General features: G+C 43.4%; 1 protein-coding gene across 3 annotated transcripts in view; it reads right to left on the reverse strand.

Moving 5' to 3' along the window:
• LOC133474223 (protein unc-13 homolog C) overlaps positions 1-17,972 on the reverse strand; it is a 188,892-nt gene that overhangs the window by 97,047 nt on the left and 73,873 nt on the right. For all 3 annotated transcript variants that reach the window (XM_061765689.1, XM_061765688.1, XM_061765687.1), the window contains exons 11-14: positions 16,082-16,197; positions 14,570-14,733; positions 7,423-7,579; positions 6,830-6,898 (exon numbers count right to left, since the gene is read on the reverse strand). In XM_061765689.1, the coding sequence (XP_061621673.1) occupies positions 6,830-6,898; positions 7,423-7,579; positions 14,570-14,733; positions 16,082-16,197 (506 nt within the window). The remainder of the gene's footprint in view (positions 1-6,829; positions 6,899-7,422; positions 7,580-14,569; positions 14,734-16,081; positions 16,198-17,972) is intronic.

The raw sequence follows: 17,972 nt of genomic DNA on the forward strand, positions 1-17,972 counted from the left end.
CTGTGTTCTGACTTCATGCATGCATGTCACAGCTTTGCATTATGTAAGAAGTCAAAATCATATCAAATTCTGCAGCAACCAAAGATCTTAAGATTATTTGTTCTCTGAACCGAAGTATAGATGTGATTTCTTATCACCTCCCCAGTGTCATATTCAGTGTTGCGGAATATGACACAGTGACAACAAACGTAAATCTCGGCAGCAGTGTCACCTTTATTCCTATCAGTAGAACAATGGATAAACTGTGTATAAAGTGATGGTGTAAAAGTGTGTTCTAATCTCATCATAGGTGAAATTTATCAGCAGTAAGAATGGTTGCCTCATTTTTGTTTGCTCATGCATATTTGACTTGCAACGAACTGATTTCCGCACGGAAAACATGTATTTCTGTGTATTTCTGTCATGATGAACAAAAAAGTGAAATTTTCTCTATCCCAATAGATATTCCTGCCTGGAGGATAGTTGCATGCATTTGATAAAACATGCCTTGAATGCAGTTGTTTTTCCTGACCTGAAGAAGTCAACATGATGCCCACAGTAAGAACGATTTGTAACAAGTCTGTATGCTGTCTTAAAAGCAAAGTGCCTCTGGCCGCCTCCGCAGACAGACACATCTACTGTCTAAATAATGCACCATTAAGTAAAAACATTATTGTTGGTGGATGCTGCAAACATTTTACCCAGAATTAGCAGTAGGTACAAAGAAAAATCTGCCATTACGAAGATTTGATTGAACACCAGAATGGAACTCAGTAGGGGCCTCACCAAGGCTGAAAAATCTTAAACATTTCAGTCCTGTAGATGGTGCTAATGTGCATGGCAAAAGGGGTTCTAATTGCCATAAATTGCCCCATTTGGCCCAATGCAAGCAGGCGAAAATGAAAATGAATTCCTCGATCGGCACTTATATCGATCGCCATACCAAAATGGCTAGGGTTTTTCATGGTGCATGTGCCATCTCTCTACCACATTCAGTTTTAAGGTGCTTGTATAACGTGAAATAAAACAGACAAACTGAATGATAAAATGGCTAACTAACCGACTAAGTAACCAACTAATTAACTGACTGACCAACTGACTTACATACTAACTGACCATGACCCATCGGCCACCCCTCTTCCATGTTTAGTGGAAATGTGTTTTGTAATGGTTGTGTAACACTCAAAACAAACGACCTGACTGATTAACCTACTAACTAACCAACTAAGGAACTGACTAACTAACCTACTGACTGACCCACTGGCCGACTAACTTACTGACCAACCTTGACCCATGGCCCTTGTTGCAAGCATCTGAAAAGAATTCTTGGAAGCTGAAAACATCCTGGTTCTTGCATGGCCAACATACTCACCGGATATGTCACCCATTGAGCATGTATGGGATGCTCTGGATCAGTGTATAAGGCAGCATATTCCAGTTCCTGCTAATATCCAGACATTTCGCTTCGCCATTGAAAAGGACTGGACCAACATTCCACAGGCTAGAGGCAACAACCTGATCAACTATGCGAAGCAGATGTATTGCGCTGCAGAAGGCACACCAGATACTGTCTCTTTTTCTGACCCTTCCAGATCCCCCAATACAGGAAATCTGCACAATTTAGAGTGGCCATTTATTGTGGGCGGACCAAGGCACACAGTTTCAATAATCACACTGTCTCATCAGCATCTGTGAGGTGGATGGATGATCTCAGCAGGAGAAGTGCTTAATAGCACAGACATAGAAACATTTGTGAACAGTATTTGAGAGCAAAAGACCTTTTGTGGACATAGAACAAGTCTTAAAATCTTTGAGTTCAGCTTATGAAAACTGGGAGCAATAACAAGTGTTGCATTTATATAGTTTTTCAGTATATTATGTGTTTTTATTTATTAAAATAGATGCAGGGTGACAAACAGTGGTACCCTACTGCACATTTCTGCAATGTATTTAAGTGAGCATTATTAAGTGTGTGATGGCCCAATGTGTGCAGGTGATGTTGTCTGTGTACAGTGTACTGTATAGCCCTTGTGTTTTTACTAGTGGTTAGTGTGCTTACCAAGCCAAGCAAAAAAACATTACAAATGTTTTTTTTTTTTTTTTTCCCTTCACCTGACTCTTATACATCACTCGCTCAAGTTTCAGGGCACAACTCCCATGGGTGTTTGGTGAACAAGCATGACTTTATATCAACCTGTGCAAACAACAAGCAGGGTCCCGGGGAACCTTGCAGATCCCACAGGGGACAGTGAGTGGATACACGTGTCACCGTATATCAGGCCTGTTTCGTTGCCACTGATTCAAGGGCTCTTGTTTTATAAAAGCAAACTCAATCTCCCGTGGAATGTCTTTATGAGAGGGGGGAGAAATTCACAGTGAGTCAGGTGGGAATCATATTCCTTTCCAATTGTGGCCAAGTGGCTTTACTCAGAGAGAATGAAAGAGAGAATGAATAGTGTGCATGGATGTGTGTGTGTGTGTGTGTGTGTGTGTGCACGTGTGTGTGCGTGTGATAGGGACGCAGCAGGGTGGTGCTGGCAGGTGATATTCTGTGATTTTGCTGTGTGTGTAAACGTCACTGCCAAGAAGCAGGGCCACGGGAAAATAAAAGGCGCAATCACTCGGTCACGTCACCCAACACACACACAGCATGCCTACTTTCAATCTACAGTATTCCTCTCATCTTTCCGTCCAATCCCTTTTCCTTTCAACCCATCATTGTGTTCCTCTTGTTGCTCCAGCATCAGCTGCTATCAAGATGCTCACCCACTTGCAAACCAACACGTTGCGAGTCGGTCCGTGTCGGTTCACTTCACGGCGCCACCAGCTGGATATAGGTGAATTTGAATCCAAGGGAGGTGCTCAGGTGCACACACAGAGAGGAGGGGGGGGGGGGGGGGGGGGGGAGAGCATGGGGTTAAAGTGCATTATGTACCTGCATGTGGGCGTATGTGTATGAATGTGTGTGTGTGTGTGTGTGTGTGTTGGGGCTAACAAGATTAGAGCTCATGAGATTGTTCGAGAAGCTTATGTACTAAATGTCAGGAATTCAATCTGTCTGAGTAGAATAGCGCAGCACCTTTGGCAGCTCGATGTGCTTTCCCAACTAACTATCGGAGATGAAATTCTATTCACTAGAATCCGTTTATTTTTCATTCTGCCATGTTTCAGTGGCTAGTCGTATCTAAATAAAATATTGGAACTCTTAGATTTGACGAGGAAAGTAGTATTTTGTTGCTGTGCTGTGTTTCTCAAGAACCAAAATAAGTGGTAACAACATTGAGCATCTTGGAGCTGTTAATTTTTTAAATCAGTGGTATTCTTGTTCTGATGGATGTTTGTCGGAAGTTGTGACCGGTAGAGATATGACACCGCAGTTACCCTGGGTAGGATATTGCTCAAAAGCCAATATCGTTCCTCTTTGAAATTGTATTGGGTTTTCTTTGGTCCATGTCCCAGCTCTCTCCCATGTTTCTTAGAAATGGGCCAAGCAATCAAATGACTGACAAATTAATTGACCGCAGCCCATGTGCGGCCCCACTACCATGTTTCTTGGAAATGGGTTTTGTAGTGGTTGTATAACCCTCACCACAGGAACTGACTACCTAACCAACTGACTAACTAACTGGCTGACTAAATAACCAACTGAAAGAAAAACTAATTGACTTCCTAACTAACAGACCTCGGCCCATGAGACACAGCTTGACCATGGAAATTGATTTTGTAGTGTTTCTGAAACCCTAACTGCCGCTTAACCAACAACTACTCGTCAACCTATTAACTAACTTGCTAACTGACTGACTAACTAACTGGCTGACTAACTAGCTAACGGCTGGGGGGGAAAGACTAATTGACTAACTGGCTGACAAACTATCTAAACTACTGAAAAAAACTAACTAATATCATTAACTAAAAAAGTAATTAACTGACCCCGGGACAATGCATCACTCCTCTACCATGTTTCATAGAAATGGGTTTTGTAGTGCTTGTGTAACCCTAAAAACTGACTGACTGCCTGCCTAACTCTCCGACTAATGAACTGACTAAATAACAAGCTGACTGACTAACTTGACTGAAAACCCTAATAACTGAGAGACTCACTACCAACTAACTTGGTGACCAATTCACTAAGTAACTGACTAAGAAAACGACTGACTGACTTATCAGTCAAGTATGAAATTGACTAACCAACCAGCTAACTAGCCAACTAACTGACTAACTAACCAACTTAGTCTGGATTTGTCTCTACACATGATAAGGTTCTTTCTATGACCAGGAGCTTCCGTGGAAGGTCAAAGATTTGCCAAGAGTAGGAAAGTGACAGCGATCATGCTATCAATTTGACCTATGGTCAGAGGTGGGTAGTAACGCGATACATTTACTCCATTACATTTTTGATAAACCGTACTTGTCAGAGTACTCTAAATGCACTGTACTTTTTACTTTTACTTGAGTATTTATATGAAGAAGGATCGATACTTTTACTCAGTTACAATGATCAACATACCTACCGTTCGCTACTTTTATTTATCCATTCATACGTGTCTGCGTCTATTTTTAGACTCCATCTTCGACTTCCGCATAGGGCAGCCATTGGGCCAATCAAACAGGATCATCAGTGTCATTTGACTCCAATTCACCAATCAGACGACACAAGGCAGTCACATGACCGTGTACGTCGCCTTCGCGAGCCAATCAAAATGACACATTTTGGGTGGGGGAAACAGCCGCTCGAGTGCATTTACAGACCAAAAAACAACAGCTTTGTCATGCAGCTCTTCAATTGTGACTGCCCAAACTTGGAAATTTCAGCCCGCTTCTAACTTGAGAAAACACCTTGCGGTAAGTTGAAGATGTTTTTGCTGTTGTTCTGGCAGTGGATGTGGCAAAATTAGCACACACACACACACAAAGTCACTCAGTCTGGTCAGAAAACAGCTTCTTCATGAAGTCATTCAAGTGAATAAAGCAAATAATGTTTCTGTTGGGCCCAATGCATGTGTTGTTCATTTTTGGGCACTTAAAAATTTAAATGGTGCCAGGCGTGCGTCGACTCCCATATATTATTCTTTTTTAATTTAATGTTCATGCTCCGATTTAAAAAAAAAAAAAAGTTAATCGCAATTTACTCTTTACTTGCGTCATTTTTTTCATTGATTACTTTCTTACTCAAGTAAATATTTGGATGACTACTTTTTACTTTGACTTGAGTCATATTATTCTAAAGTTACAGTACTCTTAATTGAGTACAATATTTGGCTACTCTACCCACCTCTGCCTATGGTCTCATGTAACGCCCTATCTATTGAAAAATCAATAGGGCTCTCACTTTGCTGGAGAATAATATCTCTGGAAAAGTTTAAAGGACATTTGTTAGATGTTACGACTGGCTGTGTTGCTGCCAAGAAACCTCTGCGGTTGCGAGGCCAAGTCCTAATTGCGGTGGCATCGCTACACTGTACATTACTGTAGTTTATTGCACAAATAGATCATAGCAACGCGTAGCAACACGCTGCAAGGTAAATAACACACCTCGCTAGATAAGTCTAGAGGGTATAAAACATGAAAGAGTGGCACGCCGCCTGCACTCGTCATCAAACACACGGCGTGTCGCTAACAGGTCAAGCGGAAAATCCTCCACGTATAGTAGAACATCTGTGCTTGGGAGCAAATGTTGGAAACTCACCAAGCTACTGACCATGAAGGGGGAAGAATCTACATCGTATAAACAAACAGTCCATTGATGTTGTGGAACAACATGTCACTGCCACTTTTCATTTTGCGCTATTCTCCTTTTATGGAGAAACTGCATTTTCCCCAGCATGCATGCCAGGCTGTTACAGTGCCAGTGATATGTTATTAAAGATTACTGATAGATAAAACAATACTGGGTTATTTCCTCAAATAGTGGTTGTCTCTCTAATAAATACCGAGCCTCAGTTAGTCGCTGAATGTGTCATCTACTTAAAACAAATACAGTAAATACCTCCTTTTTCATATCATTAGGAAAAATAAAACGGATAGCAACTGTAATTCTCTCAGTTGATAGATGCTGAAGTTCACACACAGACTAATGATTAACTGGTGAGTATTTGAACTGAGTTGCTAAACAAAACACCAGCACCTGAAAAAAAATACATGGACAGTTTCTTAGATGAGTTAAAGTGTGGAGACTTACTGTATGTTGTAAAAGACCTCGTCACTAATAGACGACCAACACATCTGCAGTTAAGGAAATTAACACTTCACACGGCGACTAAAAGTGTGCAGGGAATATACTAAGTAATATAGTAATATATAAGTGTTTGCAAAAAATATTTGCTGGTGCACTTCTACATGAGTGCACCAGCAGGCTCACTTTTTTTTTTTTAAACTTATGTTCCCTTACTCTAATTTGCACAAAGCAATTTAGTCATTTATCGTTCATTTATTTGAAAAAGATCCCCTCTGGCTTTTTTTTTCTTCCAATGCATTGACACACTGTTATGAGGTCTCATGTCTGTGTTTTGATTGACTTTATCACGATGGGGAAATGGGGTGGTTATCATTTGAGGCATTTCAAGGTGACGTTAATTTTGTGTCATTAAACATACATCCACATTGACATTTAGAGAGTGTTCCTGATGGTTTAGAAAACATTTCATAGCAAATATGAACATAAATGATGGGTGGGTTTCCAGTTTAGACATTTAAATGTATCACCAATGAAAAATGCCCAGTTAAATATAAGACAAGGCTATTTTTATTGGATATCATTGTTGCATGTAAGGTGTAGTTAGCTCACATTGTTACGAAGACAAAAAAATGTGAAATGGCCACAAGCTTGAGACAAAGTAGGACTTAGACTTACCCGATATTTGGACAGATCGATCCTCAACGAGTTGTGCAGCTGATCCAGTAATTTCACAAATTTCTCCCTCTGTTGGGATGAGAAATCAATTACAATTGAGTCACCACTCAAGAGTCGGATCAAAACATTTACACCACTGGTGGTTGAACAGAATTATTTTGGAGTAATGTTTGGAAGCATCATTTGAGCCCTTTGATCCACTCACTAAAACTGAAAATATGAACAATTCCACTTGTTTAAATAGCCCAGAGAGAGATTGTTACCATGGATGGGTTATTTTAAGTGAGAAGTCGATAATTCATCATGAAGCAATCTGTTGTTTGTTTGGAACTCTGTTGCTAAATCGCGTTGTGAAGCAACTGAGGCAAACTGGAGTGCATGACCTAGCTTCAACCAACAGACGTGCTGTTGTTCAGTCTCAACCAGTTTGTAGCCTGAAGAAGAACATGACATCAGCTAAGGCCTACATCCACGCAGAGATCCCAATTAGAGAATTTAGATATTACCTTTCGTAATTTATATTTTATTCGGATTGTTCCAGCTTCATGTTAAATGAACAGCGCGATCGCATTAACAATGCCGAATGCACTTACCCCGAAGTTGGAGGCGGCAAATCGGTCTGAAGCGGAGGCGGTGGTTGTGGTGGTGGTGGTAGTGTGGGCGAAGTAGGCGTTGATGTTCGCAAGCAAGTTACTCATCACCGCAGGCACACTGGGACACATGTATTTGGCAGACAGGCAGGAGAAATGCCTGCAATGGAAAATGAATAGGAATTATCTGTAATTATGGTTGTGGGACATGGACACGATTATGAACAATAAACCCGGGGACTATTTGAGACTGCACAAACAAATCCTAATGCCTTGGCAGGCACGTGCATACATGAATCGATATGCCCTTAAGTAATCGTCATATTATTGATGTTCCAAGGAATCCGTTCTGATGAAAGAGATCATATTTGAAGACATGAAGAGATGCTGAATGAATAATATAGAGCTATTGTGTAAAGCGAAGGTCTGTATACTGGACAAGCCATTCCATTAGCGATAAAAGAAAACGACATTGCTTCGACAGTAAATCAAAGCTTCTTATTGTTGTGCTGTTACTATAACCACACTTTTATTATTCATTTTCTAGCATACTGTCATGATCTCTATCATGGAGTTCCCTTTTTGGAGCTTGGGTGGCGCTGTGTGCCTCTCTCTCTCTCTCTAACGCTCTCTCTCTCTCTCCCTCTCCCTTTCCCTCCCCGCAGCAATCAGCACCACCTTGGGCGTGCACCTGTCATCAATCAGCACTCATCACTGCCTGCATATAAGCCTGCCAGATCCAAAAATCCATCGCCAGGGTATTGACACTTTATTGTGGTACACAGACAGACTCTCGTATTTCCAAGTTTTGTATTCAAGTGTGATTATCCGACGACTCGCACCTGTACTCACCCAATTGTGTTTCTGTCCTCCTCCAGTGCTCCTCCCGTGCCTCCCGCTTCACTGCCGCTCCAACCACTTCGTCAAGCTCTTCTACCACCTCACGTTCCCGCTTCCTGCACCGTCCTTGTTTCTACGGGCCACGATCCCACCTTGGACACCCGAACTCTAAGCGACTGACAAATAAACCATTCTCATCTACTCCCGCTGTCTCAGTCTGCTCATGGGTCCATCCCAACTGATACGATTTCATATCACGACCGCTAACACCCTGGAACACCCTGGACAGGTCGCCAACCAAACACAAGGTACATAAATTAACCTAACAGAGACAAAGCCCATGGAAGCACGGGAAAACATGCAAACTCAACAGAGGACCTGTGATTAAGACCCAGAACATCTCAACTGTCATGCAGACATTCTAACCACTAGTCAACGCTGCTGTTCAAGATACACATTATAATCGATCAATTGATCGATAAGAATTTGGTCAATTCATTGATAGATTTTTTAATAATCACATTGTCATTCTCAACTGGTTGTCGATAGATCAACATTTCTACTTAAGACAACACTGCTATGGAAACAGGATTATTAAACAATGTGAGAGTCTCCTGTCCTACTAAAATAAAAATAGAACTAATTAATGTTAAAAAAATTTCATGGCTTGATGAAGCCAACAGAACCACATCATCTGCAAAAAGCAGAGGTGCAATACTGAAGCCACCAAACCAGATTCCCTGTACGCCTCGGCTGCACCTATAAATTCTGTCCAAAAAAGTTATGAATAGAATCGGTGACAAGGGACAACCTTGGCGGAGTCCAACCCTCACCGGAAACAAGTCCGACTTATTGCCGGCAATGCGGACCAAACTCTGACACCGGTCGTACAGGGACCGAACAGCCCGTATCAGGGGGTTCGGCACCCCATACTCCCGAATCACCCCCCACAGAACTCCCCGAGGGACACGGTCGAACACCTTCTCCAAGTCCACAAAACACATGTAGACTGGTTGGGCGAACTCCCATGCACCCTCGAGGACCCTGCCGAGGGTGTAGAGCTTGTCCACTGTTCCACAGCCAGGACAAAAACCACACTGCTTCTCCTGAATCTGAGATTTGACTTCCTGACGGACCCTCCTCTCCAGAACCCCTGAATAGACCTTACCAGGGAGGCTGAGGAGTGTGGTCCCCCTGTAGTTGGAACACACACTCCAGTCTGCCAATCCAGGGGCACTGTCCCCGATGTCCATGTGATGTTGCAGAGACGTGTCAACCAAGACAGCCCCACAACTTCCAGAGCCTTTATGAACTCCGGGTGAATCTCATCCTTGCCACCGAGGGTCTTTTTAACCACCTCGGTGACCTCAACCCCAGAGATAGGAGAGCCCGGCTCAGAGACCCCAGACTCTGCTTCCTCATGGGAAGGCGTGTCGGTGGAATTTAGGAGGTCTTCGAAGTCTTCTCCCCACCGACTCACAGCGTCCCGAGTCGATGTCAGCAGTGCCTCATCTCCACTATACACAGCGTTGCTGGTGCACTGCTTCCCCCTCCTGAGACACCGGATGGTGGAACAGAATTTCCTCGAAGCCGTTCGGAAATCGTTTTCCATGGCCTCAGCAAACTCCTCCCACGCCCGAGTTTTTACTTCAGCGACCACCAAAGCTGCATTCCGCTTGGCCAGCCGGTACCCATCAGCTGCCTCAGGAGTCCCACAGGCCAAAAAGGCTCGATAGGACTCCTTCTTGAGCTTGACGACATCCATCCCCGCTGGTGTCCACCAACGGGTTCGGGTATTGCCGCCACGACAGGCACTGACTACCTTACGGCCACAGTTCTGGTCAGCCGCCTCGGCAATGGAGGCACGGAACATGGTCCACTCGGACTCAATGTACCCCACCTCCCTGAGACGTGGGTGAAGCTCTGCCAGAGGTGAGAGGTAAAACTCCTTTTGACAAGGGATTCTGCCAGACGTTCCCAGGAGACCCTCACAATACGTTTGGGCCTGCCAGGTCGGACCGGCATCTTCCCCCACCATCGTAGCCAACTCACCACCAGGTGGTGATCAGCTGACAGCTCTGCCCCTCTCTTCACCCGAGTGTCCAAGACATGCGGCCGCAAGTCCGATGACACGACCACAAAGTTGATCATCGAACTGCGGGTGTCCTGGTGCCAAGTGCACGTGTGGACACCCTATATGCTTGAACATGGTGTTTGTTATAGACAATCCGTGGTGAGCACAGAAGTCCAATAACAGGACACCACTCGGGTTCTGATCGGGTTCTGTTCCTCCCAATCACGCCCCTTCAGGTCTCACTGTCATTGCCCACGTGAGCATTGAAGTCCCCCAGCAGAACGATGGAGTCCCCAGCGGGACCACTCTCCAGCACCCCCTCCAAGGACTCCAAAAAGGGTGGGTACTCTGAACTGCTGTTTAGTGCATAGGCACAAACAACAGCCAGGACACGTCCCCCCACCCATAGGCGGAGGGAGGCTACCCTCTCGTCCACCAGGGTGAACCCCAATGTGCAGGTGCCGAGCCGGGGGGCAATAAGTATACCCACAACTGCTCGGCGCCTCTCACCGTGGGCAACTTCAGAGTGGAAGAGAGTCCAACCCCTCTCGAGAGGACTGGTACCAGAGCCCAAGCTGTGTGTGGAGGTGAGCCCGACTATATCTAGTCGGAACGTCTCGACCTTGCACACCAGCTCGGGCTCCTTCCCTCCCAGAGAGGTGACGTTCCACATCCCGAGAGCCAGCTTCTGTAGCCGGGGATCAGATCGCCAGCTACGGGCAAGGGAAAACGCAATCCAATATTTTTTCACGTCATGGGGGTCTTTGGAGCCGTGCTTTGTCTGGTCCGTCACCTAGGACGCTTTTGTCATGGGTGACCCTACCAGGGGCATAAAGCCCCAGACAAGTTAGCTCCTAGGATCATCGGGACACTCAAACCCTTCCACCACGATAAGGTGATGGCTCAAGGAGGGGTGCAATATAACAAAGAGTGAAAAATTTAAGGGGGTCTGAATTCTTTCCGTACCCACTGTAGCTGCTTTGCTTTGCTGATGCTTTTACCAAGGAGGTATAAAATATAGCAGAACCTCTCAAGTGGCAAGTTTTGTAATTCGTACAGTTTGGATTTCAATAAAGATTTTCTGATAAAATATACGTCAGTAGTCACAAAATAACCTTTCAGCTCAGTGAGCATATTTCTTTGTTCTTTGTGTCTTGTGATGTCACCACAGAACGGTACCAGTGATGACAGAGAGGGAAAAAAAGGTGTGGCATAGATATTCACCATAACATGAAATGGCACGTATCGCAACACTGGAAAGCAGTGCACTACTCCATCCTGGCTGCTTAATACAATATGCCTAAAGTCAGTTCTATTTAGTGCTAATGTGAGGAAACCCACAACTGCAAATTTACCATAAATAATGATGGATGCATAAGTTATTTGTTAAGGTTTACTGTATATCTTAATACACTAATAGAATGATACATAGCATGAGACATGGGTAAAGGGAGAATAATTTTGTATGAGTTTAATTAATTCCAAAATGTTACCTAAAATATTGCCAGTAAGGTAAGTAGTAGGATTTTAAGATAGCTAGAGTTTTTCTATTGACTTTATTTTCTATGGGGAAATGTATAAATTTGATTTTTTTTCATCCTGAAACAGATTTCTGTTCCATTATTCCATTCCAGATTTCCATTCCATTGTTCAATTGTAGTTCAAAAGAACATGCAGTTCAAAAGAACATGCAGTTTTCACGTCCAACGAAATTCTCATAACAGGCTGCACATAAACATGTTTGACTCTAAATGCCTACTTAATTACTCTGCTTTCAGCCTCCAAATTATCCAGGAGCACTTGTCGTGAGGGTGGAGAAAATGCGTGGTGTGTGCATGTGTGTGTGTGTGTGTGTGATGATGGAATCTGTTGAAGTCCTATTGTTGTATCCTTGGCTAGTTCAATCCCCAGAGCCAATTACTCCCTCTTAGTGCTACACCCACCCCACCCCAGTCCCCAGTAAATGTAATGCAGAGAGTAGAGGAGGGAGATTTATTTGGAGAAAGAGAAGGTTATTCAACAAAGAAGGTGAACAGGTTGAGTCTTTTATACAATGGTGAGGAACAATATCCTCAACAGGTTCTGAGCTGGAAGCATTTAAGCCACCCATTGCTTTACTTGTTTGCATCAAAACAACTGCTCGCTCAGTCATCTGTATTTATATCATATTTGTGAGCAGCTCTCAATGGGCAGAATGTGACCAAAACACATTTACAGTATTTACATGGGCTACAACGGCCATTAATCAGCTAATTGGCCCAGTGTTTATGGCAAAATACAGGTCGTCAATTAAAATGTGACAAAAGCAGTTAAATGCGTTCAGGACCATAGTTTTTAGGGGTACAGCTTTTTCTGCATCAAAACCATAATCTATAGAAAACACAAAAGATGGCTGTCTGAAGCTTGGTGGCCTCTCACGCACAGAGGAAACTACAATAAAGTTTTTTTGTTGTGGTAACCCATTATGTGTTTCTACTCTTTAAAGTGTCCGAGTGAAACTACAATTGAGGAGATGATGCAGTAACAAATTAAATGTTACAGTATTAGCTGTGATTAACAGCCTGTATGTTGTAAAAACTGTTTAATTTACAGGGAACCTCAGCTTTGATGAGTAACGCTTTTGGCTTTTTTTTAGTTCTAACATCGTCTTGACTGAATATTCTCATTCATCAAGGTCATTCATCCAGGCGATCGATTCAATGCCCTGAGAATTCTATCATCGTCATCGTCACCATTTTAAAAAAAGAAAAGAAAAAGGAAGATTAAAATTGTTGGCCTCACAGAAAGACAAGTATGTGCTTGGCTGCCTTCGTAACCCAATTTGTGTTCTCACCCTTGAAAGAGTCTGTGTGAAACCAAGATTGGTTGGCTAAACTTGCAATTTAGGTCACGAAACAAACCGGTGGTAAACCGTTAAACACTGGTTTAATACGTAGCAGAGCCTCGCTTTGATAAGTACCCCTTTGGCTATCTTAGTTCTATTGTTGTTGTCACCATTTTCCAAAAGTTGGTTACCATGGAAAACTGCTCTGTTACCTACCTTATGAAGCAGCAGTTGCCATCAACTATATATATATATATATATATATATATACATGCTTGCTCTGTGTTCCATGTGGCGACAGGCTCACAAATGAGGCAATGAAGCCTTTAAAATTGATTCAGCAACTGGGGGCATTAAAAAACAATCCTGGATTCAAATCAAGACGGAATGAAAATACTAATTTCCTTTAAACTGGTCAATGCCGCAAAAAAGGTCGGCGACCACTGCCTTTATAGTGTCCAAGTCATAGCGATGGTTGGGTAAATGTCTAAATGAGATCGCAGATTAAACGTTGTTACCCATAAAATTGTGTAGGTTATTTTAGCTTAAATAAAATCTTCTTTAAGTTGTTCGAGCATCACCATTACCAATTAACAAAGAAAATATATATATTGAAAACATTTCTCCATTAAAATCTTCATCCACTCAGGGTCCACTATACTTTTATGTTCCTAAATATTTAATAGAGTCAAATGAATTGTAATCAATTACAGTACTTCTAACAACTGAATTTTAATTTGCAGTATGAACAAGTTTTAATCTATTTGAATGGATGGATGGATGGATGGAAGGAAGGAAGGAAATTTGGGTTCCTTCTGGAGAGAGAGAGATAGTTTTTTTCTCCATTCATCCATCCATTTTCTGAGCCGCTTCTCCTCACTAGGGTCGCGGGCGTGCTGGAGCCTATCCCAGCTATCATCGGGCAGGAGGCGGGGTACACCCTTAACTGGTTGCCAGCCAATCGCAGGGCACATACAAACAAATAACCATTCGCACTCACGGGCAATTTAGAGTTTCCAATTAATGCATGTTTTTGGGATGTGGGAGGAAACCGGAGTGCCCGGAGAAAACCCACGCAGGCACGGGGAGAACATGCAAACTCCACACAGGATTGAACCCCGGTCCTCAGAACTCTGAGGCTGACGCTCTAACCAGTCGGCCACCGTGCCGCCAGATAGTTTATTTTTGTCCACAATCAATGTGACCAAAGCAAATTTCTGAGTTTTTCCTGGATACCAGCAATCAATCAATCAAAATTGTAAACTCAATAGTCACTGAGCTCTGATAATGTTGAGGAGACACAACTGTGCTCCTCATCTTCTTCTTCCTCTTCTCTTGCTGCCCTCCACTCTGTCTGATGAGACAGTGACCGATGTCTGAGGTACAGGACCATCGATCAGGGTGGTACTCACGTCATGGCCTGATAGATGGACTCCACTCCATATCTCATGGCAAACTCGTCCACTATCTCCTGGGACACATCGTCGTAGTAGACCTTCCACGCTTCTTCACCTTTCACCTGCGGGATCTTCACCACGCCGTTGTTCCTGCCCTCAGTCAAGTAGTGAAACAGGTTCTGTGAGTGGGACGGGACATAAAGAGCAACAGGGGTATGAGGTGATGGCGAGTACTGTCACTCAGTGTAAAAGGAGATACAAAGCATTCCACTCACACACTGACACATCTTGAAATATACACCCAGTACAATCTGCAGTTGAGGAAGTCCCCCTACGTATTTGAGGAACTACAAGATTGGTGTATGTGCATGCCAAAGGAAAGAATACATCCATCCATTTTCTGAGCTGCTTCTCCTCACTAGGGTGGCGGGGGTACTGGAGCCTATCCCAGCTATCATCGGGCAGGAGGCGGGGTACACCCTGAACTGGTTGCCAGCCAATCGCAGGGCAGAGAAACATAAATTAAGATCAGAGGTGAGCTGAAGCCTGTGCGTATGTGTGTGTGTGTGTTTGTGGGCCTGCGGCCTCCTCCGGGTGGCCGATTTTGGGGCGCCTCAGTGTGGCTGGTGTACCACCCTGGATCCCTCGGTGTGGGTGGTGTCCCGTCCACCGGGCTGCTCTCGGGTTGGCCCCTGAGGACCACCCACCCGAGAGGCGTGGGTCGGGTCCTCAGTCCCAGCAAGTACAGGTCACTTCAGATAGTTATTGTGCATGCGAGACGGTGTCAATTCACTTGCATGTGTCTGGGACTTATTTGCTTGGTGTTGGGCCAGTCATTCATTGCGATGAATAACTCATACCTATGCGAACTTCCTGGGTATCCCCTCACTTGCACTCTGTTTCTATAGATGTTTAGAATTTACATAGCCACTTCAGCTGTACAGCTATGTCCACTGCCTCTGTCCCACCGATCCTTGATCAGATGCCCGGGCCACTTCATCTGGCTCCTGTCGTTGTGGAGGAGCAGCGGCTGTACTCTGAGCCCCTCCCAGAGGACCGAGCTTCTCACCCTATGAGTACGGGAGAGTTCAGACACCCAGCGGAGGAAACTCATTTTGGCCACTTTTATCCGCCATCTTGCTTTTTCAGTAACGACCCACAGCTTGTGACCAAAGCTAAGGGTAGGAACATAGATGAGCTGACAACTCAGCTGACAATTGACAACTCTAAATTGCCCGTAGGTGTGAATGTCAGTGCAAATGGTTGTTTGTTTGTATGTGCCCTGCGATTGGCTGACAACCAGTTCAGGGTGTACCCCGCCTCCTGCCCAATGATAGCTGGGATAGGCTCCAGCACGCCTGCAACGCTAGTGAAGAGAAGCGGCTCAGAAAATGGATGGATGGATTACCATACATTATTGAGAGTGACTTATGTTATGAAAACAGCATTCTCAGGGAAACACTTTTGGTCCAGGGACAATTTTTTTTTTTTTTTTAATAACACTAAATGTTGAATAATTGAGGTTACCTCATGTAAACAGGTGTACTGGCCGTGAGGTGGCACCACGTTTTCCTCCCCCTTCATCTCCACGCTGATCTTGAGTCTGATGGCACCGGATACGGCGGACTTGTCTGTCCTCTTATCTGTAAAACACAACTGGGTGGACTTATTTGATTTTAAAAAAAGGGCTCTGAAGTCTGAGTCTGATATAAAAACTTCACAAATAAAAACAAAGAAGGATTAATTCTGAAAAGTTAGAAAAAAGATTTATCTCTGAACCTATATTAGATACTCTTCCATCTGTTGGCAAAAGCTATATGTATTCATAAATAGATCATATTCATACACCATTTACAAAAAAATGACTTACAAGTGCACGAAGAGTAATGTAACAGTGCAGTAAGTGTCCTCTATGGTGGAAATGTGTCCTTGAACGCATTATAACAATGACTTATAGAGCTGTGCGCATAAATCCACCAGTCTATGAATCACATTATCTCAACACATAACATTAATGCCAATCATCCCTTGATTGGATGACATCATGTACTGTAAAGCATCAATGCTTTCCTACAGTAAAAAGTGTATAATTAACCAGAAAATGTTTGCCTTAATCATAACAGTAATTTTGGGTTATATCAATGATCTTAGGGGTGTAATGATTCATTTTGTCAACGATTTGATTCGTATCATGATTTGTTTTTGCCGAATCAATTCAAGGATAATATTGGTTCGTTTAAAAAAATACAATCCAAAACGACGATTCAGGGGCTAGAAATCAATTTTTATAACTTTTTAGCCAAGAATTCATCCAGTGATTCTCACGAGGAAAGTCTTTTAGGAATAGTGTTAATAGTACATAGGGAGCTGAATAGATAAACAAACGTGCTCTTTGTCGCCCAAACATGAAGCTGAAACAGCGTCCAGTAGTTGACGTTGTCGCTGGTTTTCCTCTTGTTTTCCCGAGTTTCCCCTCCTTGTACACCACTAAATGATATCATTGATTATTTGATCTTTGGAGTGCACTACTTGGTTGCAACTGGCAGAGACGCTGGTGTTGCAGTCTCAACAAATTAGCTGTCAAAAGCGGGGTACACATATACTGGCCATATATATCAAATTTTAGCATTTTTCCCTAGCAATCAAAGAAGTCTGAAGTTTGCTAATAAATCTCTTGGGGCCAAAAATTGTAAATCCTCATGTGTGATCGAGACCAAGTAAGGCCGAGCCAACGACTCCATGATTGTGGCATGAAATGATAGACAATTAGGAATTGACCTGAAGCTTTTTAAAAGTCATTATACATGAACAAAAATGACATGGTAAAGAAGAAGATATAAGCTAACATTTAGCCTTGTTACTTCTATTTCTTCTTTTGCCACTAATGTTTCTTCTTTATATTTTTTGTCAGTGGCACCATGTTGCCGCTCACATTCTGAATTTTCACCAGAAAATCCCAAACATTTTGTGAGTGTTGTGAAAAGAAGCATGTACACAGTAAAATTACACAGAGTTAGTCTGTTGGAAGACTTTCAACATCTGCAGTATCATACACAAAAACTACTGCATGCTTTAGTCCATTGAAAAATAATTAAGGGACAAAGCGAAAGCATGAGGCCCCGCATTGAAGAGGCGCTGAAGAGGCTTCAAGAGGAGTGCAGCTGGAGGGGCAATCACCAACCTTGGCATAAGCCCTTTTAAGCATGCATTGTGGGTATTTAAAGAGACTCTGAACCACGGCACCGGGCATGGGGTCACTATTAGCACAGATTGATTCCTTTTAGCAAGAGAGACAAACAATACTCAAGCAGCAGTCGGCACGCCTATTAAGCCGCCATTCAAATCAATGGGAGGGCGGTAATAGTGGAACACTCAGAACCGGAACCACAGGGCCTGTGCGTTCTTTGGTACTTGAGCG

This window comes from Phyllopteryx taeniolatus, chromosome 2, assembly GCF_024500385.1.
Source record: "Phyllopteryx taeniolatus isolate TA_2022b chromosome 2, UOR_Ptae_1.2, whole genome shotgun sequence".
NCBI classification, from domain to species: Eukaryota; Metazoa; Chordata; class Actinopteri; order Syngnathiformes; family Syngnathidae; genus Phyllopteryx; species Phyllopteryx taeniolatus.